The sequence below is a fragment of the Artemia sp. Qi Xiang Cuo genome, chromosome 15, assembly GCF_049724085.1.
Source record: "Artemia sp. Qi Xiang Cuo chromosome 15, ASM4972408v1, whole genome shotgun sequence".
In the NCBI taxonomy this organism is placed as follows: domain Eukaryota; kingdom Metazoa; phylum Arthropoda; class Branchiopoda; order Anostraca; family Artemiidae; genus Artemia; species Artemia sp. Qi Xiang Cuo.
The window spans coordinates 23,321,202-23,347,576 of NC_142808.1; the positions used below are offsets into that span (position 1 = coordinate 23,321,202).

General features: G+C 34.6%; 1 protein-coding gene across 1 annotated transcript in view; it reads right to left on the minus strand.

The window, feature by feature from the left end:
* Positions 1-26,375, minus strand: part of LOC148943463 (sodium/myo-inositol cotransporter-like) — a 111,045-nt gene that overhangs the window by 66,892 nt on the left and 17,778 nt on the right. Inside the window, exon 2 of the mRNA XM_089101141.1 lies at positions 8,991-9,062. Coding sequence (XP_088957267.1) covers positions 8,991-9,062 — 72 coding nt within the window. The remainder of the gene's footprint in view (positions 1-8,990; positions 9,063-26,375) is intronic.

The following is a 26,375-nucleotide window of genomic DNA, read 5'->3' on the forward strand; positions in this document are numbered from 1 at the left end:
CTGTAGTGTATATCCAAGAGCTGAAATCAATAAAGAGTTTTTTACTTAGTTACAAATATTTTCATAATTTTTTGAATGAAATTTCCGTATTGTGTATCCAAGAGATGACTTCAAGAAAGAAAATGTTACTAACTGAGAATTTTTTTATAATTTCTTGAATTTAATTCCTACATCATGTATCGAAGTAATGTAAACGATAAGGAGTTTGTTACTTACTTAGATTTTCTTCATAATTTCTTTAACGAAATGTCTTTGTTTTATCCAGCAGGTGAATTCAAGAAAGAATTTTCTACTTTCTTACAATTTTTTCAAAATTTCTTTAATGAAAATTTCTGTATTGTGTATCTAAGAGGTGACTTCAAGAAAGAATTTGTTACTGACTTACTTACTTACAACTTTTTCATAGTTTCTTAAATTAAGTATCTGCATTGTGTATCCAAGAGGTGACTTCAGGAAAGAGTTTGTTACTTGCTTACAATAGAACTATTCTAAAGAATAAAGACGGGTTAAGCTTAAAGATATTTATTGCTTAAAGTTATTAACATATTTTTTTTTGAGAAAAAAAAACAAACAAATGTTTAATTAAAAATAGCACTGAGATTTCGTCCTGAAGCGTCCACACCCAAAGGTCCTATAATATAAGAGAGTTTTTAACATGCCCTCAGGAGAATCTATGATAATGTATACTTTTAGGAACCAACACTTCGACGGACCTAACATCGTCTGCAGTCCTATGATAACCCCTTCAAATTTAGGACACTTAAACTCTTCTAGATTGAAAAGTGAAATCCTAGGGTCACACTTTTGAATTAAAACTTTATCTGTAGGTACATTGCCCTTTACGTAGAGCGCTTCAACCCCGAAAAAGCTGCAAATTTCACTGACTTCCTCCTGAACATTTCTCAGTTCTCGACCAGCATTATTAAGTGGTGGTATCACTCTATCGTAGAATCCCAGTCTGTTTATATGACGTAATGTAGTACTCCACAAGCTTTTATCATACTCAAACATGTTATAGTTCACTATCCAATGATAACAGTCAATTTCTTCGAGTTCCAGAGACAATAATAAAAATGCACATTCAAATATAACACCACAAGATGATTTTTTCAAACTAATAAATTCTGTGGCATACAGTCCTATCATCTTGGAAGTTATTAATGTAGTGGTTAAGTAGAAAAATACTTCATCAAACTTTTATATCTTCGCTCAAGGTTGAATGGAGTTATGGCTAGGGGGATGAGTCCTAAAACCATCTGAATTCATTGTGGGGAGGAGTCATAAAACCCCTGAAGGTCATTGCGGGGAGGAGTAATTGAACTCTCGGTAACTGATTAAATTCTGTGTCATACAGTCCTATCATCTTGGAAGTTATTAATGTAGTGGTTAAGTAGGCAAATACTTCATCAAACTTCTATATCTTCGCTCAAGGTTGAATGGAGTTATGGCTAGGGGTATGAGTCCTAAAACCATGTGAATTTATTGGAGGGAGGAGTCATAAAACCCTCCGGGAACCTAACACCCATGAACATCTAAAAACCTATGTCTGAAAATCCCAAACAGCTAATTAAACATTCTAATTCATGATTTCAGGCATGTAAGGCTCAATAGTAACCGAAACTCTATTCCTAAAAGTTAACTTATAATAAAAGAATGATGTAATTATATTGGATTACGCTGAAAATAATTGAACAGAAAAAATAAAACCCCGATAAATATTTACAGTGAGTCTCTCAAACCCTCTGTAAAGCTATTTTAAAAGGTATAAAAATTATTTATTTAACAGAAATCCTCGCTTTTTTAACGAACACAATTTAAATAAAAAATCACAAGTAAAAAACGACAGAGCCCCTCAAATCCCGTAAAGCTATTTTAAAAGGTATAAGAATTATTTATTTAACAGAAATCCTCGCTTTAAATTGAACGGAAAAAATATAATAATTATTTATTTAACTGAAATCCTCGCTTTTTGAACGAACACAATGTAAATAAAAAATCACACGGAATAAAACGACAGAGCCCCAAAAAACCCTTAAAGCTATTTTAAAAGGTATAACAATTATTTATTTAACAGAAATCCTCGCTTTGAATTGAACAGAAAAAATATAAGAATTATTTATTTAACAGAAATCCTCGCTTTTTGAACGAACACCATGTAAAGAAAAAATCACACGGAATAAAACGATAGAGTCCCTTAAACCCCGTAAAGCTATTTTAGAAGGTATAACAATTATTTATTTAACAGAAATTCTCGCTTTCAATTGAACGGAAAAAATATAATAATTATTTATTTAACAGATATCCTCGCTTTTTGAACGAACACCCTTTAAATAAAAAATCACACAGAATAAAACGACAGAGCCCATCAAACTCCGTAAAGTTATGTTAAAAGGTATAACAATTATTTATTTAACAGAAATCCTCGCTTTAAATTTAACGTAAAAAATATAAGATTTTTTTTTTTAACATAAATCCTTGATTTTTGAACGAACACCATTTAAAGAAAAAATCACACGGAATAACACGACAGAGTCCGTCAAACCCCGTAAAGCTATTTTAAAAGGTATAACAATTATTTATTTAACAGAAATCCTCGCTTACAGTTGAACGGAAAAAATATAAGAATTATTTATTTAACAGGAATCCTCGCTTTCAATTGAACGAACACCAGGTAAAGAAAAAATCGCACGGAATAAAACGACAGAGTCCCTCAAACCCCGTAAAGCTATTTTAAAAGGTATAACAATTATTTATTTAACAGAAATCCTCGCTTTCAATTGAACGGAAAAAATATAAGAATTATTTATTTAACAGAAATCCTCGCTTTCAATTGAACGAACACCATGTAAAGAAAAAATCACACGGAATAAATCGACAGAGTCCCTCAAACCCCGGTAAAGCTATTTTAAAAGTTATAACAATTATTTATTTAACATAAATCCTCGCTTTTTTAACGAACACCATTTAAAGAAAAAATCACACGGAATAAAACGACAGAGTCCCTCAAACCCCGTAAAGCTATTTTAAAAGGTATAACAATTATTTATTTAACAGAAATCCTCGATTTCAATTGAACGTAAAAAATATAAGAATTATTTATTTAACAGAAATCCTCGCTTTTTGAACGAACACTATTTAAATAATAAATCACACGGAATAGCACGACAGAGTCCCTCAAACCCCGTAAAGCTATTTTAAAAGGTTTAGCAATTATTTATTTAACAGAAATCCTCGTTTTCAATTGAACGGAAAAAAATATAAGAATTATTTATTTAACAGAAATCCTCGCTTTTTTGAACGAACACCATGTAAAGAAAAAATCACACGGAATAAAACGACAGAGCCCTCAAACCCCGTAAAGATATTTTAAAATTTATAACAATTATTTATTTAACAGAAATCCTCGTTTTAAATTGAACTTAAAAAATATAAGAATTATTTATTTAACAGAAATCCTCTCTTTTTGAACGAACATCATGTAAAGAAAAAATCACACGGAATAAAACGACAGAGCCCCTCAAACCCCGTAAAGCTATTTTAAAAGGTATAACAATTATTTATTGAACAGAAATCATCGCTTTCAATTGAACGGAAAAAATATAAGAATTATTTATTTAACAGAAATCCTCGCTTTTTGAACGAACACAATGTAAAAAAAAAATCACACGGAATAAAACGACAGAGTCCCTCAAACACCTTAAAGCTATATTAAAAGGTATAAAAATTATTTATTTAACTGAAATCAACTATTTAATTTTAAAATAAAAAATATAATAATAATTTATTTAACATAAATCCTCGATTTTTTAACTAACACAACGAAAATAAAAAATCACACTTAATAAAACTACTGAGCCCCTCAAACCCCGTAAATTTAACCCCGCTATTTTAAAAGGTATAACAACTATTTATTTAACAGAAATCCTCGCTTTCAATTGAACGAAAAAAAAATAAGAATTATTTATTTAACAGAAATCCTCGCTTTCAATTGAACGAACACCATGTAAAGAAAAAATGCATAGATCCTATTTTAAATTGACAATACTTATCAAACATCATTTGTGTATTATACAGATCATATATCTCATTACCCCTTTTTAAATGTTAATCAAATAATTCTGATTATAATGTCCGATTTTTTGTCTGCTTTTCAAAATGTTCGTATTTGGAACTCTGTCAGTTAACACTAAGCTGTAAATTGAGTAACTCTCTCGCAATAACAATAGGCTTAGCAGTGATTAAATCTCATTGTCGGCGATAATTCAATCAGATCAGAGTTGTGCAAATGGAAATACCTTTTCGCAAATTGAGTTAGCTTCTATTTCATAGACAAAATATTTAATTCCTTTTATTCAAATCACGTATCAAGTTATCAAAAAACATATGAACTAGAAATCTGGTCTGTAAATTGTGTCAGAAAAACTTGTCCGTTAAAACTTTATTTTCAACTAATTCATCCGGGGTTTTTCACAAGCAATTCGTACTATCCTCGCTCGTCCAATTTGCGAATCTCATTATCCTTTTTTGCAAAAATATCACAAAGATATGTATATCATGAACTAGAAATCTGGTAAATTGCGTCAGAACAACTTACCTTTCATAACACGTTATGCAAAGCCCATCAAACCAGATTATACCTACCAGAAACCTGTTTGGTACGGGGGCGCGTAGAAATTACTATACCTCCGAGCAAATAGCATTGAAATTGCTATACAGGCACGCAAAGTATAAGGTTGGTTACTACTCATGTTTTGACAAAGCTAAATTTTGTCATGTTAAATTTTGTATATAAGGGTCCCCTTTTAAGAAGATCTTTATAAGGGCCATCTTACAGGGGCCTTAATATAATTTTCGAAATTTTAATAAAAAATCATCGGTCTTTTTTTGAACGAACGAACATTTCGGAGACTAAAATTTTTAGGCACTCTTGTTTCATTCCCAAACATAATAATTTCAGTCCTCTTGTCCACTTCAGACAGTCCCTAAAAGTTATCAAATGGTTCCCCCTCTCCAGTCATCCCCGAGATATTACAAATATGGTACGCTATTCTGGTTGTCGGGGTGAATATACAATCTTTTGATTTAACTCTCTACTTCACCGTGAACAGTTTAAAAGTTCCACAGGGGTCAACAGTGCCAAAGCTTTTAAGCCGACCGTGGACATATGTCTGTTGTCCCCATTTACCCTCTGTGTAAACATGAATGGTAAGTAACCTCCCCCCCCCCCGAAAAAAAATCGAAGGTTTAAGTCCAATTCCTACGAATTGTTTTTGAGATGTTTCAGATATGCCTTTTTGACAGCCTGGATGAATGATTTCCTTCGATTTTTTCAGAGTTCAGAGTTTTTCATTCACCAATAGATTTAAATCAAAAAAACACTTAAACATAAAGGAGGTGATTTACCCCTTCCCCTAAGCCAAAATCAAAGGTCCACTTGGACCAGAAGCACCTCTTGGACATCTAAACTTGAACCCCTAAGTTGTTCCTGAGATAAGGCATATACGATAATTTCCTAAACTGGGTACAACCATTTTTTTTTTTCTTTTTTTTTTTTTTTTTTTTTTTTTTTGGTTTACATTGCTAATTCACCAGGAGTTGATTACAGTCCAACAGGGGTTCATAGTGCATAAAGTATTAAAAATATTAGAGAACAAATTCTTTATATTCTTTCCCTCTGCAGAAATTGTGGTAATAAAAAAAAAAATGAATTAATTTCGGAGTTTAGTTAAATTGATTGATCCTCTCTGTGTATTATACTTGTGCGTTCAATTATATTCAAAACCTCAGAGATTGAGGATATATGTTATTACTTATTTCTTTTGTTAGTATCTTCTTTTTTTCCTTTTTTGTCTTTTTTTTCTGTGTTTTATGTGATTGTTCATCAGTATGAGTGAAAATGAAGTTTAAAATTTCCTTATAAATTTAAAATTTATTTTTTAAGTATGTTGAAATAGTTTGTGGTAACCGCCCAGTGCCAGTGCATTTATGTCTTCCCACGGGCGATTACCTATTGATCATGTTTAACTAGGCCGTTTTGTAATAAATTAGCCTAATCTAAAATCTAATTAAAAGTAAAACCTTTGAATCAAAGGTAAAATAACAAACACAAAGCATTGTTTTCAAGTCCAGTTAACGGTATTATGGAACCACGTATTTATGCCCAATTTGTTTCAAGTTTCAATGGCGCGACATTGCGTCCCAATTCTAAAGAATACAGTTTTTCTTCTGAAATTAATCTCCAGTGAAAGCTGAATCAGCAATTACGGTAGTGGTTGGAAGTAAAACATATTCCAATCATAAGCGGATTTTGCAATAACATGTGTTGCATCATTCTTCATTCAACCACGTAACTAGGCACGATAAAAATGTTCTAGAGTTCATTTTCTTAGGGACTGCATTTTAATTTCGCACGTCCAATAGGTAGAAAAAACTTTAAATTTTGTTTGTTTAATTCAGCGAACCTTCCAGATATAAACAAGCATTAAAAATAAATTGCATGCATTCGGTTTTAAGTTTTCGAAACCTGTAGAGAACTTCTGTATGTAAATGGAATAAGGGGGCTCTGAATACGCATGCCATCCCCCATCCCCTGCCATTTAGCGTTAAAACCAAATCATTTGCATTTGGTCTGAACTTTGCAATACCAATAGAAGGTCAAGGTAAGTAGATGGAGGAAGGGGCTTTAGACGGATCCCCCCTTTGTATTCAAACTAAACTGTATACTTTTAGTTTCCATTTTGCAAGTCCAGTAGAAAACTGAGGCTAGAAGAGTTGGCTTATGACGTTTGTCAATCCTTCCTCAAACTTAACCATATACTTGCAGTTTTAATTTTGGAAGATCGGAAGAAAACTGATGCAATTACTTGAGAGGGGGATAGGGTGCACCAATTGGTGCAAGGATTTATTCCAACTTCTTTTTAATGAAGTATTTTTCTATGTCTATCAAAGGGGCTAGTTTATATTTCTTTACTTTTTTCACTGAAAATACCAAAAACAGATGTTTTTCAAAATCTAGGAAAAAAGAATCTAGACAGACTTTAAACACCTGCCAGCATCTCACCAAGCATTAAGACCGAATCGTGTGCTTCTGGTTTTGATTTTGTAGGACCAAACGAAGAAACTGAGACAATTACATGAGGATTGGCCAATACCCCCGGCACGCGGCATAACCCCCCTCTCCCCCAAAACATCATGTTTTGATAATATTTATGTTGATTTTGAAAGTTTAGTGTAGAATACCTGTCCCCTTGAAATTTAGAAATTTAAGTCGCAATTAAAAGGATGCCTTATACGTGTCGGATCGCATTGCGGATATGTTTTAGGTGTCATGGGATCGCGACGTTCCGTAAATTTTGCATATTTTTGTCGAGAGCAATTGAATAAATATAGAAATTTAAGTCGCAATTAAAGAGGTGCCTAAAATGTGCCAGATCGCATAGCGAATATCCTTTCGGGGTCAAAGGATTGTAACGTTCCATAAATTAAAGCAATTAAAGGGGTGCCTGAAACGTGGCGGATCACCTAGCGGAAATTTCTTCAGTGTCAAGGGATTGCAATGTTTCGTAAGTTTTGCATATTTTTGTTCACAGCAATTTAATACATATAGAAATTTAAGTTGCAGTTAAAGGGGTGCCTGAAACTTGGCGGGTTGCCTAGCGGAAATCTTTTCGGTGTCAAAGGATTGCAGTGTTTCGTAAATTTTGCATATTTTTGTCGAGAGCAATTTAATACACATAGAAATTTAAGTCGCAATTAAAGAGGTGCCTAAAATGCGCAGAATCACATAGCAGATTTCATTTCGGTGTCAAGGGATTGTAACAATCCGTAAATTTCGCAAATTTTTGTCGAGAGCAATTCAACACATATAAGGGGTGCCTACAACGTGGCGGATCGCCTATCGGAAATCTTTTCGGTGTCAATAGATTGCGATATTTCGTAAATTTCGCGTATTTATGTCGAAAACAATTTAACATATATATATATATATATATATATATATATATATATATATATATATATATATATATATAAAAATATATATATATATATATATATATATATATATATATATATATATATATATATATATATATATATATATATATATATATAGAAATTTAAGTCGCAATAAAAGGGGTGCCTAAAACGCGGAGGATCACCTAGCGGAAACCTTTTCGGTGTCAAGGGATTGCAATATTTCGTAAATTTCGCATATTTATGTTGAGAACAATCTAAAATATATATAAAAATTTAAGTCGCAATTAAAGGGGTGCCTAAAACGTGCCGGATCACATAGAAGATTTCATTTCGGTGTCAAGGGATTGCAACGTTCCGTAAATTTCGTATATTTTTGTCGAGAGTTAACACATTAGCTGATATTGACAAAATAACTAATTAATTAAAATTAGCACAAGGTAAAAATTTTCGGCAGCTTCTTAATGTAATTCTTTTAAGATGCCATTATAGTTAGATAAGACAACATATTTTAGAAACACAGGGCCACATCAGAATCTTTAGTTTCCTATAACTAAAATTAAAAATACTTTAAAAAATCTCTATCGGTGGGGGTCATATCCAGCGAACCTAGCTCGAAGTCTTTATCCGTAGACTAAGACAACCAACAAGAAATATACAGCCGTATTCAGGTCGTTTATTTCGATATATTTGTTCACATAAGCTTCTAGTATCATCTTAGTTTATTGACTTGTTTATCTTATGTCACTAGACTGCAACTGCGTCTTTATTGAAAAAAATCCCCCACCCTTAGATTTTGAAAAATACCCCCCCCCCCTTCCCCGGCTTAACACTGGTGAGTTGACGCCGTTGAACTGTGGGTAAAATTATATTGAGAAACGGAAGATTACTTTTATGTCCCTTGAGCAGAATGCAGGATGTCTTATTCTTCAAGTTGTTGTTTTATTCTTTAAGGATTTTCTCGTATCCCCTTTACCAGTGTATGCTATATAATGAAGACATAAAAAAATTCTTACCGGGATCCAAGTTAGACTTCTTCCTGCTAAAAAGTAACCGGACACGGTTCCACGTTTTGTCTTCCATATTGACTAAAAGAAGAAACGGGATTTTGTATAATTGGTAACTTTGACTAAAACTTTTTTGGTGATTTCGTTAAAATATTTGCTCTTCTCTCTCTTCCGTTCCCTTTTCTCATCGATTTCGAAGACAATACAAGTTCGAGAACTAAGCACTGAAATGAATTCCTGGAGAAATAGCTCTAGCGCCATCTAGTTCTCAATTCAGTCACATTATTTCCAGCTGGGCACTATAAATTTCTATTTAAATTTTCAGTACTTTTTTCCCATTCATTAAAACATTTTAAAAAATATATAAAATAAGAAATTAATACGAACATCCCCTAAAAGGCTTTAATGTCTGTGTTATAGGAGAAGAAAACCAAAAAATCAATAACTTATTAATGCAATATCAATAAAATAGAATCAGCAACGGATCCAGGGATAGAGGGGGCGACACACTCTCCCTTCCTTAGCACGGATAAAAAATTTTATCATTTGATTTCTGTAACTTGATTGTGAGATCAAAGCTTGGATCAACGGTCAACGCATGTTAAGAAGGATTTGACTCACTTGATCTGCCTGCTTTGAGTCCTTAGGGAATTGTCCAGTGTTTTGTGTCACTCAAGCTCACAAGGCATTTTTTAGCTTAGAGCGATATGGGTACAATGTGCCATTGTTATTATTATTTTTTTTTTTTTACCAGGGCACTTCGTATAGAAGGAGTTGTCGCAAGGGGCTCATTCGGTTGGAAGTTGGAAAGGCTAGTACCATTTTTAACAGTCGAAAGTGGTTGGAGGAAATCTAGCCCCCTCCCCACGCCCATCATTTTTATCCAACAAAAATTTTGAGACAGCCATTTTGTTCAGCGGAGTTGAAAGGTCTGGAAATCATGTCTTTGAAGATGACAGAAAATTCTTCCCACACCCCGCCCTCAGGAAAACGGTTGTAAGTTATACCCTGGGGGCATATAAGGTCTTTATAGAAGGGGTGGGCATATAAGCTTCGGAGGAGTTTCATTCGATTGGTAATCAGAAGTTTTAGTACCCTTTTTAGGAGCCAAAGCGATCGGAAGGCAGTTACCCCTTTCCCCACACGTCGTATTTTCCATACATTTTACAGAAATTTTGAGACAGCCATTTGTTCAAAAAACAGTGTAAATATCACATAACAAGACCTTTGGGGTTGACACAACCCACGAGAGTCTGCATATGAAGCTTAATGGAATGAGTGGTTGTGTGAAATTTAGAGGAGGTTAATTTGATTGGAAATGTATAGCCTAGTTCTAGTTCTCTTTTAAAAGTCAAAAGTCATGGAGGGCAACTAGCCCCTTCCCCCTCCCTCATATCCTCTTTTTCTGAAACGGATCTGATCGGAATTGTGAGACAGCCATTTTGATCACAATAGTCCAAAGAGCATAAAATGTCTTCAATGTCTTCAGGGTGAACAAAACCCCCCAGAGCCTAGGGGAAAGGGTTTATGGCATGGCACATAAGGTTTTTATGGCATGGGTGGTCGTAGAGACTTTGGATCGAATGGGGCTTATTTGATTAGAAATCGGAAGTTCTAGTGCTCGATGTAAGAGTAAAAAGTGAATGGAGGGCAACCATTCTCCCCCTCCAAGCCTATCATTCCCCAAAACATAAACAATCAAAATTTTAAGAGAGCTATTGCGTTCAGCATGTACACTGTCAAAAGAGCTATCTCAAGAATCGATTTGGGTATTAATTTGAAACTTTCACAGAATGCCTAAAGGGAAAAATCATCTGACCAAAATATGCACGCTACTACTAATACTACTATCACTGCTACATTAACTACTACTATTACTACTGCTATAACTACATCTTCTGTTCCAACTACTTGTTAGGCTAAGAGCATTGAGATGAAAATTTCAAGAAGTATATGAACAAACATGTTATCAAAAGATCATATCAGCAATGTCATAGCAATGGCTAATTGTATTAAGTTAAACTTCCAGGACTTGATGAGAGGGATGTTCAACTGACCAAATGGCATTACGTTAATGCTACTGCTGCTACTAGGACTACTGCTATTACAATTAGTACTACTACTAGTAATACCAATGCTACTAGTAGGATTACTATTACAACTATGTCTAATGGCATGAAGGATAAATTTTCAAGGAATTTAAAGGGGGAAGGTGAATATAATCACAACATGCCATCTGCATACAGGTTGTCGAAAGGGCGTAACAGCAATATAATAAGAACAGTTTGGTGTGTGAAATTGAAACAAACAGGGCTTGTTGTGGTGGATGTTGAACTAACCAAACGGAAATACTTGCATCCTAATGCCACTGCTTCTACTCATGCAACCACTATTGTTACTATTATTGCCTCTTCTACAACTGCCACTAAAACTAAGGCTACTGCTATTAATTCTACTGCTACTACTACTACTACTGAGCATGTGGATTTTCAAAATAGTGACAAAGTAATGTCTCAAGAACGGCCTATATTATTAAGTTAGACCTTTCAGGGTAAGGTATGGCGGATTTTGAACTAGCCAGAAGGGAATATGATACTATTAATACTACCACTACAGTTACTATATTTTATGACGCTAGGAGCAATAAGGTGAAACTTTTAGGGAACGCTTAGGGGAGGTTCAATTAAACAAAAAAAAACTTTATTCATGCAGGTTTTCAAAAGGGCATATAATCTGCAATATCATATGCAGCACTGCTCTGTAATAGCTAGAAATATTATTGAAACTTAAAGGAGCTAATTTGATTCCCAATTAAAAGTTCTACTGCCCCTTTTAAGGATAAAAAGAGATTGGAGGGCATGCAGCCATTTTCTGAAGCCCATCGAGACACATCCGGTCAAAATTTTGAATTAGTCGTTTTGTTGAGCATACTAAAACGGTCTAGTAACCATGTATCTTGGGAAATTGGGTATGTCAATCACCCAAAATTATCCCGTTGGCCCATTATGCTTTACAGCAAAATGTTGCTTTAAAACTAATTAAAAGGCACTGGGTGCATGGTTGCCAATAGGACACCTAAGTAATAATCTCTAGAACGACTGGGGGTATTAAGTTGAAATTTTTCGGGGCTACTCCAGTTTCTACTTCTACTCTTACAATTTAAATTAATCAAAAGAGTGTATATGTATCCAAGTTGTCAAACAGCATAGATTGAATGCTTTTGGAATAATATTAAGATTTATTTTTCAGGTCAACTTATAAAATCAAATTAAACTTTACTATTTGTGTGCAGACTAAAAATTGTTGAAAAAATTTTTCCAACACATAAATAGCAAGCCAAACTGTGTATTCTTATAGAAAAAAAAACATAAAAGATATAAAATGCTATTTCTTTCTACGAAAAAGACAATGTCAATGAAAAACAAATAGAAATTAATTAAAAAAAAACTTTTTCCGCAAAACAAGTTTTTCAATGAAAAGTAAAGAGCTCCCTTAAGCAAAAAATGAGCAAAAATAAATTCAAAATTATCTTCCTAGCGTATAACTACCACAAATCACAATCAATAAATAAATAAAACCCAAAACGAACAGGAATTACAATAAATAACCTAGTCAAACTCAAAACAAGCAAAAATTGACATGAGTAGGGTGGACAACCCCCATGCCTTCTCAAGATCATAACAAAATTTGCACTCTAATGAAAACCAAATACATTTATAATGTTTTCATTTTTTTACTTCAATAAATAACAAATTATCAAAAATTTAAGGAATAAATATCAGTATATGCATATTAAACTGGCAATCCACGGTAATTTGTTTTTTTTTTTTGTTTTTTTTTTAAGTAAAGTGCAAATTATGTTGTGGTCTTCAGAAGGCATGGGGGCTGTCAGCGCCACTCATGTTAATTTTTACTCGTTTTGAGATTTACTCGGTTATTTATTGTAATTTTTATTCGCTATGGGTTTCGTTTATTTATTGATGCTGATTTGTGGTAGCTTTACGCTTGGAAGATTATTTGAATTTATTTCTGCTCAATTTCGGTTTGAAACTGCTCTTTACTTAGCTTTGAAAGACTCGTTTTATGGAAAATGTTTTTTGAAATTTATCTTTTGAAATTACAGCAGTAATAGATCCGTCTTAGGTTAGTCGCAATTCTAGAAGGGTTTGAACAGTTTTAATTTTAGGATAATATCAATCAGTTGTGATGTCGAAGCGAAGTTAGCAGTCAACTATATGCAACTTTTATGGTTCGGAACTTAGGCGAGTGGACGACATACATCTGACTGAAGATAGAAATAATAAAAAATTTCCGTGTTGATAATGATTCCAGTGCTGTGTACGCCCCAAGCCTAACACAAACATCGACGTTTTTTTCCGAAAATGATATCGGAAGCTACATCAATAGAATTGAAAAACTTGACGGTGATACGCGATATGAATTGCTTCAGAACCCTTGGATTCCACCATCTAATTACAGCTTCCCCTATTCAGTTCACAAAAAGCAGGACATGGACGAAAAGAGATTTTTCCCTCGTATTCGCTTTGAAGAATTCATATGGCTAGTACTCTCAAATAAGATGAGAAGCTTTATTCTGTAAATATTGCGTTTTTTTAACATCCGAGGGGTTGGAGGCTATTATCAATTGTAATATTTGGAAAGGAAGCCCCTCTTGACTTTTGCTAAGCTACCTGGAAAAGACGGCGAGTTGGTGTCTACCACCTTGGATCAGTTGACACAGGCAAATGTTTCCTTCTAAAATTTAAAACACCGATATCATCATTTTATGCCTCATAAACAAACAACGCAGCCACCAAGTGCAGGAAAACAGAGCAAGATTGAAGCCAATTGCAGAATCAAATGTCTTCTTGTGTCGACAGAACATTGCTCTTCGTGGCCCATTGACAAACGAAGGGTACTTTTAAGGTACCGGGTAATTTGTGGCGACATCACTTTAAAACAACATTTGGAGAGCTTAGATGCAAATTCTACTTAATTAAGCAAAACAAGGCAAAATGAATTAATTGGATGTTGTGCCAAAGAGATTTTTCAAGAAATTCTTGCATGAGTCCATTCTGCCAAGTTCTACAGTGTGGTTGCTGATGAAACAACGGATGTGTCACACAGGTTACAGCTAAGCAATGCCTTTTGGTACAATATTACAATTCCATAAGACGTGAAAATTTCATGTCTTTAGACCTACACAAAACGTGCTACTCGGAGAGCATTGGAAACTTCGAACTGACCATTTAAAAGGGAAACGCTTGGATATGTTTTAACCAGAGTAATGAAAGCAGCGCTATCTGGCATGTGTGAATCGTACTGGATCGAAAGGCCCGATTCCTTAATGCAGTTCATGGTAGAGTTTCTAAGATCGTGGAAGCTCTTGAGATCATCAGCAGCTGGGCAGAATGCACAACTGCAGCAAAAGCAAAATCCTTGTTCATTGCCGTCACATCCTCCAATCTGATAGTAATCTTTAACTTTCTTAGTAACATATCTGGACTGATTTTACCTTGGACCTAGGTTTTTATGGCATGGATGGTCGTATAAACTTCGGATCGAATGGGGCTTATTTGATTAAAAATCGGAAGTTCTAGTGCTCTATTTAAGAGTAAAAACGGAATGGAGGGCAACCATTCCCCGCCCCCAAGCCTATCATTCCCCAAAACACATCTGGTCAAAATTTTAAGACAGCTATTACGTTCAGCATGTACATTGTCAAAAGAGCTATCTCCTTGAGTTTGCAGCAAGCCATGTTGAGGAATTTCTTACCCATCTGGAAGTTAAGCGTCGGAGAGTGAAAGCGAAATCAAAAAACATTTGATGAGGTACCTAAAGTAGCAACGGAGCTATGTTAAGAAATAAGAGTTCCAAGGATAGCGAAAAAGCAAACAAATCGGAATAATGTACCATTCAATTTACATGAGGAACAGTATAGACGGTCAGTTTTTATCCCCCTGTTGGACACGATTATTTCGGAATTAGGAAGCCGTTTTTCCGTAAAAACACTGAGCATCTTTAAGCACAGTATTTTCTTCCCAATAAATTTGGGTGGAAACGGACAAACAACAATTTGTTGATACGATTCATGACTTTTCAGCGCGACATTGGTCAGTAATCGGTCTTCCCTCTCAATCGGTTTGTAAATCTGCCCTGACTGGAGAAGCGATAATATGGAAGGCTCGATAAGTTCGTCTGAGAGAAAGCAATGCAGTTACATGTAGAATGCCTGAAACACAAGAGTAGACTTTACAGAAACATAACAGCTATGCTGATATTTCCCGGATATTTCAACGCTCTTGCAGACACTCACGATCCTCACTGTCAGTGCGGTGTTTGTTGAACGTAGTTTTTCTACCTAGAGAAGATTGAAAACGCGGCTAAGAAACAAAATGACGGAGGAAAAACTTACCGGACTTGCCCTTCTTCTTATTGACCGCGATGTTGCAATAAGTGTAGAAAGCATTATTGATAGATTTGCTAATAGTGGAAATAGGAGGCGAGAATTCGCTTTATAATATCGTTAGTATTCCTATAAATATGGTATGGTGGATAGTTTTACGAACTGACACCTAAATAAAAGACAGAAGCAGAGTCATGCAACTTTCAGCATCAGTACGTACGTTAGAGTTAATTTAGAATAGGAATTTTCGCAACTAGTCCCCCACCCCTTTCCTAATATCCTGGATCCGCTACTGATTGAGATAGAGAAGATAAACAAAAAATTCAATTAACTTATGTACAAATACAGTATCGAAAAATGGCCAAGAGAAGGCAGATAGAATTACAGACGAAAAAAAGAAAAAAAAAGAATGTTGTTATTCATCATGTTGTCATGTCATTACTGTTATCATAATATCATTCGCTATGCTGCTTCTAGAGCTACTGTTTTTCTTTTCGGCCTATATTAAAGTGCTGAAGAGGATCCGGTACCTTAAAGAATCACCCCATCTCGTCTGTTTTACGTTGCTTTTTTTTCTAGTTTGTGTGGTCTAGCCATGTAGAATTGATTGGGCAGTGTGGCCATAACTAGTAGAGATTCAATGAAAGATCCGAAAAAGTGATGGAAAACTAAAAGCCGATGCCAACTTTCTCAGAAATGTTAGAAAACTATTTAATTTCTCCTATTTTGTGCCGGAGACAGAAATATTCAAAATTAATGAAACTTAAATTATTACAAAGTGTGAATTTTGTTTCTTTGATTAAATGGAGGAGAATTATATAGTTCAGAAAAAGGGCAGTTCCTAAAATATTCTACTCCTGCATAGGAAATATTAATAATCGGCTAAAAGGGAGTATTCATTTGATTTATTTGACAGCTTTATAGAGTCTCTTGTGTTTTACCCGCCTTGATTGAAAACCTTGCGGAAAATATTTATGCTGTATGTACATTGAATAGACAGCGCTTTGCTTAACAATTGATAAGAGATTATAGGGGCGTTTTTTCACTCATCAATGTGCTAAGATCTTACATCGTTTGTCAGAAAACGCTTAAAAGTGAAATCTTTGAACAAAGATCTTAAATCTTTGGTCATTTTTGTGCAAACGTCTTTCATCATTCTGCTCTGATCAGCGGTCTGAGAACAATGATGAGTAGATCATCAGTAGAGTAGTAGGTTATACTTCTATCGCGCCCCTAGGAATCACCATGCTATTCTATAGAGGCCATAGGAAGACGTTTCTATAGAAGCTCTACACCTTTTAAAAGAGAGTGAGTATCCTCTCACATGGCCTTATACTTTGCGTACGCCCCTAGGAATCTCCATGTTATTCTATAGAAGCTCTACACCTTTTCAAAGAGAGTGAGTATATATGTCTTTTAGGGTAAATCCGTATAAAGACCCCACATTTTTTAATTGTTTGATTGACGTGTTTGGGGAGATTACGTTCCTTGGCACCTTTTCAGAGCATGTACTTATGGATACCTTTCCAAGCAAGATGGTTAAACATGCTTTTACAATCGGAAATGTTTGATTAAAATTTGCAAAAAAGTGGTAATGGGATTTGCGAATTGGAGGAGATGGGGTGATTGTGTACTGTATAATACACAAGTCATGTTTTGGAGAGTATTGTCAATTTAAAATAGTTTAGAAATAAAAAAAAATTAACAAGAAATAACTGAAGTGTTTTGAGGGAGATGGGTTGCATGGAGGGTTGAGTTGCACGAGGGTTCAGTTAAAGGGAGTACAGTTACACAGGGGTTTAGTTAAATGGGGTTGAGTTGCATGAGGATTCAGTAGCACGAGGGTTCAGTCGCACGGTGGTTCAGTTGTACGGGGTTTCGGTTATGCAGGGGTTCAGTTACATGGGGGGTTCAGTTGCACGGGGGTTTAGTTAAATGAGGCTTGAGTTGCACGGGAGTTGAGGTGCACGAGGGTTCAGTTGCACGGGGGTTCAGTTACATGCGGATTCAGTTACACGGGGATTAGTTAAATGCGGTTGAGTTGCATAGTCTCGTTGGAAAAAATTGGAGTTCATAGACATGCTTTTACAATCGGAAATGTTTGATTATCCTTTGCAAAAAGGGGGTAATAGGATTGGTTATATGGAGGATATGGAATGTTATTTTACTGTATAATACACAGTTAATGTCTGTAAGAATATTGACAATTTCAAAGTTTAAAAATTAAAGCAATATTACAAGAAATGTACAAAAAGTGTTTTGATTGAGATGGGTTGCTTGGAGGGTCGAGTTGCACGAGGGTTCAGTTAAAGGGAGTACAGTTACACGGGGGTTTAGTTAAATGGGGTCGAGTTGCACGAGGGTTCAGTAGCACGAGGGTTCAGTAGCACGGAGGTTCAGTTGTAAGGGGTTTCGGTTATACAGGGGTTCAGTTACATGGGGGGTTGAGTTGCACGGGGGTTTAGTTAAATGGTGCTTGAGTTGCACAGGAGTTGAGTTGCACGAGGCTTCAGTTGTATGGGGGTTCAGTTACATGCGGATTCAGTTACACGGGGATTAGTTAAATGCGGTTGAGTTGCATAGTCTCGTTGGAAAAAATTGGAGTTCATACTTAAACAGTTCTATTAAGAGCTATTGCTATGGAAAGAGCTCACTTTTTGAATCGAAACTATGTTTTTCTGACTGAAGATACACATTTGAATCAGAAAATGTGAAAATGTACACAATTGAAACAGAGAAGTGTGTTTTGACGATATTTTCTATAATTTCGTCTGAAAAATAGGAGTTCGCGCTTAAAAAGTTCTATTAAGAGCTATTTTTATGGAAATGGTTCATTTTTGAACCAAAACTACGCTTTTCTGACTGAAAATATACATTATAATCAGAGAATTGTGTATTGATAGTATTTTCTATAGTCTCGTTGGAAAAAATTGGAGTTCATACTTAAACAGTTCTATTGAGAGCTATTGCTATGGAAATGGCTCATTTTTGAATTGATACTATGCTTTTCTGACTGAAGATATACATTTGAATCAGAAAATGTGAAAATGTACACAATTGAAACAGAGAAGTGTGTTTTGACGATATTTTCTATAATTTCGTCTTAAAAATAGGAGTTCATTCTTAAAAAGTTCTATTAAGAGCGATTTTTATGGAAATAGTTCATTTTTAAATAAAAACTACGCTTTTCTGGCTGAAAATATACATTATAATCAGAGAATTGTGTATTGATAGTATTTTCTATAGTCTCGCTGGAAAAAATTGGAGTTCATACTTAAACAGTTCTACTAAGAGCTATTGCTACGGAAATGGTTAATTTTTGAATCGAAACTACGCTGTTCTGACTGAAGATACATATTTGAATCAGAAAAAGTGAAAATGTACACAACTGAAACAGAGAAGTGTGTTTTGACCGTATTTTCTATAATTTCGTCTGAAAAATAGGAGTTCACACTTAAAAAGTTCTTTTCAATCAATCAATCAATCAATTTATTAATACTAAAAAAAACAAACAATACAATTACAAACTTAAAATTTAAACACGCCCAAGAAGCTAAGCTTGTACAGGGCCAACAAAACAAATAAGACACTATTATAAAGCACTAGAAAAAAAAAAAAAAAAAAAAAAAAAAAAATTATATAATATAAATTTATTAAAATAGGATAAATAATAGTATAAAATAGGAGAATTATTTTAAATATATTGAATTAAAAAAAAAAAAAAAAAAAAAAAAAGACATAAATGCGGATAGAATGCAAAAAATGAAGAAAAAAGGGGGAAAATACTATACTGGAAATACCCAGCGAGAAAGTGCCTTTGCAGAAAGAGATAGAGAGACATCAGGAGGGATGGAGTTCCATACTAAAATAGATTGATAAACAGGAGACCTCTGACCTGCTGTCGATGAACGCTTAGGTAAAATGAACCTGCGATAAGAGCTACGTAAAGAAGAAGAGTACCTACCTGAGCCTGACAGAAAGAAAAACTGCTGCAGAGATGGTGGGAGTCTACCTAGAAAAGCAGAATGTGCTAAATAAAGGTAACTTTTACCCACAATACGATCCAGCGGAGCTATTCCAGTATCATTATAAAGATCAGAGGAAGGGTAAAAACGAGGAAGAAGAAAAGTAGCCTTCACTGCCCTCTTTTGGGCTCTTTGAAGTGAGCAGAGAAGAGATTTATTAGTACTACCCCAGACAGAACAGCAATAAGAAAGGTAAGGAAAAATAAAAGCATAATAAAGAGAAAGCATAACATCAGGGGGAAGAAATGAGTTAACCCTGTATAACATTGAAGATTGGCGGAGGACAAGGGACCGGGTATGAGTTATATGGGGTTTAAAAGAAAGAAAACAGTCAAGATACACACCAAGAAATTTCACTATAGTAGCTTGCGGTATAATATCATTCCCATAAGTCAGGATGGTTGGTTCCCCTGCGTCTCTCATACGATAAGGGGTTCTAAAGTGTACAATGGCACTTTTTTGGCTGTTGAGAGTCATACCATTTGACCAGCACCAATCTTTTACTTTATCACGAAGACCTTGAGCTAGGGAAATGGCAGAAGGCAGGTCAACTGCAGCAATGAAGAAGTTACTGTCATCAGCAAAAAGTATAGGGTGCACAAGGGGATGAAGACCATCAACAAGATCATTAATATAAATTAAAAACAAAAGTGGTCCAAGCACAGAGCCCTGTGGGACACCTTTCACAAAAGGCAAGGAAGAGGAAGAAGTACCATTAACCGAAACATACTGAGATCTCCCTGAGAGGTAAGACCTAAACCATTCAAGTGGGACTCCATGCACTCCAAATGAAGATAATTTAGACAAAAGAACAGAGTGAACGACCATATCAAATGCCTTTGAAAAGTCAAGAAATAGACCCAAAACACACAAGCCCTTGTCAAGATTAACACGCACAAACTCTGTTGCATCTGAAAGTGCATGCAGGGTAGAGAAACTGGGACGAAAGCCATACTGATGGTTAGTTATGAGAGAATTACCTGCAGTCGTATTAGTACTAAATACAAATGAAGAGAGTCTACAATACACTACTTTTTCAACAACCTTAGAGATTACAGGAAGGAGATAAATAGTTGTATAATTTGCAATTAAAGATGAATCACCTTTTTTAAACAAAGGTACAACATTAGCAACTTTAAATAAATGAGGAGAAACACCAAAAGAAAGAGAGAGGTTAGTTATGTGTTAGATGGGGTTAAAAACAAACTGACCAATTTTTTTAAGAACATTACAGCTCAAACCAAAAACATCAACTGTACGGCTACTTGAAAGCTGAGAAATAATGTTAGAAATTTCGGTATCACTACATGGAAAAAGGAAAAATGACTTTTCTGCTAAGGGAAAACTACTTACTCTGCTGTAGGGTGGATTAGAAACTGAAGGAAGTGAGGTGAAAGAGGAATTGGAGGCGCGTGTTGAAGAATTTTCGTCCACGGAAGAATCCATCCGCTTCCCTGTACTGACACGAGGGGGAATGTTTGAGTTTCTTGCGGGAAAGAGCTTCATTAACTACAGTCCAAACCTTTCGTAAATTCCCCTTACACTCATCAATTTGACGCAAAAAATATAGCTTTTTAGCAGCACGTACTGAAGAAGTAAGCACATTTTTATAAAGTTTATACTTCAAAAGGTCATCCTGTGTCTTACTTTTACATGCAGCCTTAAACAGAGACGCCTTCATATGTGTAGCATTGATCAGACCTCTAGACATCCATGGACATTTAGGTATGGAATTCCTTGGCCTCTTTCTAAGAGGAAAATGTTTATCCAACAGAGCTCCGATACGACACAAAAATAAACTCGTTGCACAATCAACATCATTAGCTTCAAGAACACTAGACAAATCAGTAATCTGAAGAATATGTATTAAATTAGAAATTTCTTTATCTGTTGAAGTTCCAAAAGAAGACTAACCCCGCTCATCCAAAACAATCTCAATTTGAGGCATAAAAAGAGAAACATAAATAGGGAAGTGATCAGAAAGATCAGCGAAAACAAGACCAGAAGTAAACTTCAAATTCGAAGAATGAGAAATGAAAATATTGTCAATTAAAGTGGCAGAATTTCTAGTAGGGTCAACACGAGAAGGAAAAAAATTGAAGGAAGTAGACCAGCAGAAGAAAGCACATCAAAGAGATGGTCACATTCATCACTTGATCCAATATTTAATATATTACAATTAAAATCTCCCAAAACACAAATACATTTTTTAGAGGAAGACCCCACACAAGAAAGTTGAGCAAGCAAATCGCAAAACAGATGTTTTGGAAAAGGAGGGGGCTTATAAAACAAACAAACAGTGTGACATGCAAACTGGCTATTCAGATCAATAATAAGAGAATAAACTGACCTACTCTTTGACACTACTGATTTAAACAAGGATTCAAGGTCAGACCTTCTTCTAAACTCAATATCAGACTTTATAAATAAAGAAATACCTCCTGAGCACTTTGTTACCATTCTGGGGATATGAACAGCAACATAACCATGCATATCATAGGCTGTAAAATTTTCACCATCAGATAACCATGTTTCTGTTAAACCAATTACATCAAAAGGGCAAGAATTATCAGACCACAAATACGATTTCAAACAATCCCATTTATCTCTTATCCCACGCACATTCAAACAAAATACATTAAAGCTACTATTTAAAGACAGTGAGGGTATAATTTTATCACAATAATCAATGGTAGTGTGATAATTACAGCTAGAATTAACCATAGATTCAAGGAGAGGGTCAAGCGTGTGTGTCTCTTGTTTACCAGCCCTAATTGGCTGATCAAATATAACCGAATTAAGAATAGAAGAATTCAAAAGAAAAGAGAAATCACCCATAATTATCACAAATAAAAAATATACACATAGAAATATAAGTGGGATGGCACAAATTATCCAAAGTATTGGACCAAAGTATAATGTGACACCAGTTGCTATTACATGAGCTGCAAGTGTGCTGGACTGACAAAAAAACAATAGAAGTTAGACTGCATGAAGGTGAGAGGATCACAAAAAGCATAATGAGATATCAGTAAAATGAAAGTAGAATCAAAGTATTGGCCCAATTTATAATTTGGGATCAGAAAATTATGTAAGCTGTAACTGACATGATAGGTAAAAAAAAAAAAAATATATAATATTAGTCAGCCTACCTGAAGGTGATGGGATCACAGACAAATATAGATGCATATCAATGGAATGACACATATTATTCCAAATATTAGCCCAGAGTAGACTATGGGCAGTAAAAAATTATGAGAGAGCTGCATATATACTGACATGACAAAAATTTGATTGAATTCAGGGTACACAAGGGTGATAGCATCAAAAAATAAGATACAGAAATATCAATGAGATGGCATATATTATTCAAAATATTGACCAAAAATATAATATGGGACCAGTCAAAATTATGCAAGTTGCATGTGTGCTGACATGAAAAAAATATGATAGAATTCAGGTTACAGGAAGGTGATAGGATCACTAACCCAGATAAGGGAATAATAGTGGCATGGCATATATTCATCAAAATATTGGCCCCAAGTATAATGTGGAACCAGTCAAAATTATATGAGCTGCAATTATGCTGAAATGACAAAAATATGAAAGAAATCAGCCTGCATAAAGGTGATAGGATCACAAACAAACATAATAAAAAATAAATAAATAAATAAATAACAGTGGGATAACATATATGATTCATAATATTTGCCCAAAATACAATATAGGACCAGTGAAAATTATATGAGCTGCAAGTGTGCTGACATGACAAAAACATTATAGAAGCCAAGCTACAAGATGGTGAAAGGATCATAAACAAACATAAAGAAAAATCAGTGGGAAGGCACATATTATTGTAAGTATTAGCACAAACTATAATGTGTGACCAGTTGATATTGAGGAGGTTACAAGTATAATGACACAACAAGAATATAATGTAAATCAGACAACGTGAAGGTGACAGAATCATAAACAAACATAAAGAAATATTAGTGGGAAGGGACATATCGTCCAAACTATTGGCACAAAGTGTAAAATGGTACCATTCTAAATTATGTGAGGACAGTAAAGAATAATAGAGGAATATTTTGAGAACAACAAGTAAATCCCTAAAGAAACAATGCAATACATTATAAGAAAATAAATCTAAATCCATCACTTTAATTTATCGGCATTTGCAGCACATAAATCAATTTCTCTCTGATTATTAAACTTAACCACTCTTCCAGATTGGGTTTTATACAGGATATCACCTTTACTGGACCAAACATTACGTAAGCCAAGCTTTGACTTGGCATATGAAAGAAGTTGTAAGCGTGGTTTTGTAAGTGTCTCTAAAAATAGAATCCCTGATCCTTTCAAATCCTTCTTTTGTCTGAGAAGCAGTTGACGAACTCGTAAGTTGCAAAATTCAACAACTATGGGTCTGGGTTTTGCAGATGGTTTGCCAATTCTTTTGGCTGATACAACATCAGACTGAATAATTTGGTATGCCAGGAAATTTCCCAGCACATAGTGACAGGAATTGACTTTCAGTGTTTTCAATGGAGGTCTCCTCTTTCACCCCAAAGACAATAATTTGGTTACTCAAAGCCTGCTGTTCAAAATGGTCATTTAATCTTGCCAGGTTGGACTGGATAGTCTGGAAAGAGTTTTTAAGGTCTATCATGGATGACTCTAAAGTAGCCAATGAAGATTCAACAGAAAATATGCGTCTGTTATAGCTTTCAAGAGTTTTATCCACTAAATTACTAAGATCTAGGTTGAGGCCTGCATACACCTCCTGCTTGATTGCATCCAGCTTATCTGAAGAGATAGTGACATTATGTTGCATGAATGTCTGTTCCTCTTTCATTTTAACCACTGCCTCATCTACCTGGGAAGAGATCTTAGCCAATATAAGGTCATCAAGTAACCCTATCACTGAAGATTTAAGATTGTCAGGTTGTAGTGAATCTGCTAGCATTTTATGTTTGATTTTCATGCTATTTATGTGGTTAGTGAGCATGAGTAGCTGCTCTGAAACAGATTCTGATCCAGAGAATTGGATTGAGCTATCAGACCTTAGTTCACGAGGTGGCTTGAGTTGACTTTTCATTTCTTATCTGAAGTAAACAACAAAACAGGACCAGAAATAAGCAGTGGTATAAGACAGTTTGGGTATAAGGCAGGATGTAGTCCACAATGAAGTAACAAATTTCAAATACGAAAGCAGGGGATTGTGAAATTTGAAGAATAGAAAGCAATCAGCAAAAAACATCAAGCATCAACAGTAGCAGTGGCATGAACCCCAGGATTGGTTACTGTAGTCAAATTACAAGTTAAAATTGGTATAGGTCTCACCTGATGAGTCCCCTCTTGCACCCCAGGGGTGGGGGCTGCTATGTGTGCCTGCCTTTATCCACTGGTAGGCAGGTAGAACCAGTACTTCAGGAGGCTTAAAGTGTTGCTGGTTATGCCAGAAAACCTCAAATTCTGATCTGATCTGATTTCCACGTCTTTTCGAGCTATTTTTATGGAAATGGTTCATTTTTGAACCAAAACTACGCTTTTCTGACTGAAAATATACATTATAATCAGAGAATTGTGTATTGATAGTATTTTCTATAGTCTCGCTGGAAAAAATTGGAGTTCATACTTAAACAGTTCTACTAAGAGCTATTGCTACGGAAATGGTTAATTTTTGAATCGAAACTACGCTTTTCTGACTGAAGATACATATTTGAATCAGAATAAGTGAAAATGTACACAACTGAAACAGAGAAGTGTGTTTTGACCGTATTTTCTATAATTTCGTCTGAAAAATAGGAGTTCACACTTAAAAAGTTCTATTAGGAGCTATTTTTATGGAAATGGTTCATTTTTGAACAAAAACTACGCTTTTCTGACTGAAGGTATACATAATAATCAGATAATTGTGTATTGATAGTATTTTCTATAGTCTCGCTGGACAAAAATTGGAGTTCATACTTAAACAGTTCTATTAAGAGCTATTGCTATGGAAATGGCTCATTTTTGAAACGAAACTACTCTTTTCTGACTGAAGATACACATTTGAGTCAGAAAAAGTGAAAATGTACACAGCTGAAACAGAGAAGTGTGTTTTGACCGTATTTTCTATTTTTGTTTTTTTTCTTGCCCAAAACTATTTTTTTTTATCATGAACCCTTTTGAGATTAATTTGATCAACTTGAAGAAAGTTCAAATAGAATCGTTACTGATATTGATATTAGTGCGTAAACTACAAACTGACAAAAATATCCTAAACTTTTGTTTGATTAGCATAGGAAGCTTTTTAAATAATGCTCGGAAATTCTCAAGGTTTTAGCTTTTGGCGGATAACATTAAACCTAAGAAAATTTATGTATTTGGAATCAGCGTATAAAGCCAATCATTTTCATGTATCTATAATTGTTAAAATTCTGTTTCTAGAGTTATGGTTACTTTCGAACGAGTTGCACTTTACTTTCACCATGTTTCCCAAAAACTGTTTAAAATTAGGTTTTTTTTTGTAGTTGTTTTCGTTTTTGCTTTCTTGTTCGACTCGTCCGAAAGTAACCATAACTCTAAAAACAGAATTTTAATAATTATAGATACATGAAAATGATTGGCTTTATACGCTGATTCCTTTAGTCATTAAGACATTTCAACGACCATCCTGTTTCAGAATTCCTATCAAGTCGAACAATTAAGCAAAAGCGAAAACAACTACAAAAAAAACCCTAACTTTAAACAGTTTTTGGGGAACAAGGTGAAAGTAAAGTGCAACTCGTCCAAAATTAACTATAACTCTAAAAACAGAATTTTAACAATTATATATAAATGAAAATGATTGGCTTTATACGCTGATTCCAAATACATAAATTTTCTTAGGTTTAATGCTATCCACCAATAGCTAAAACCTTGAGAATATTAAGCCTTTTAGAAGAAAAACAAAATCTCTAGTCATTAAGAAATTTCAAC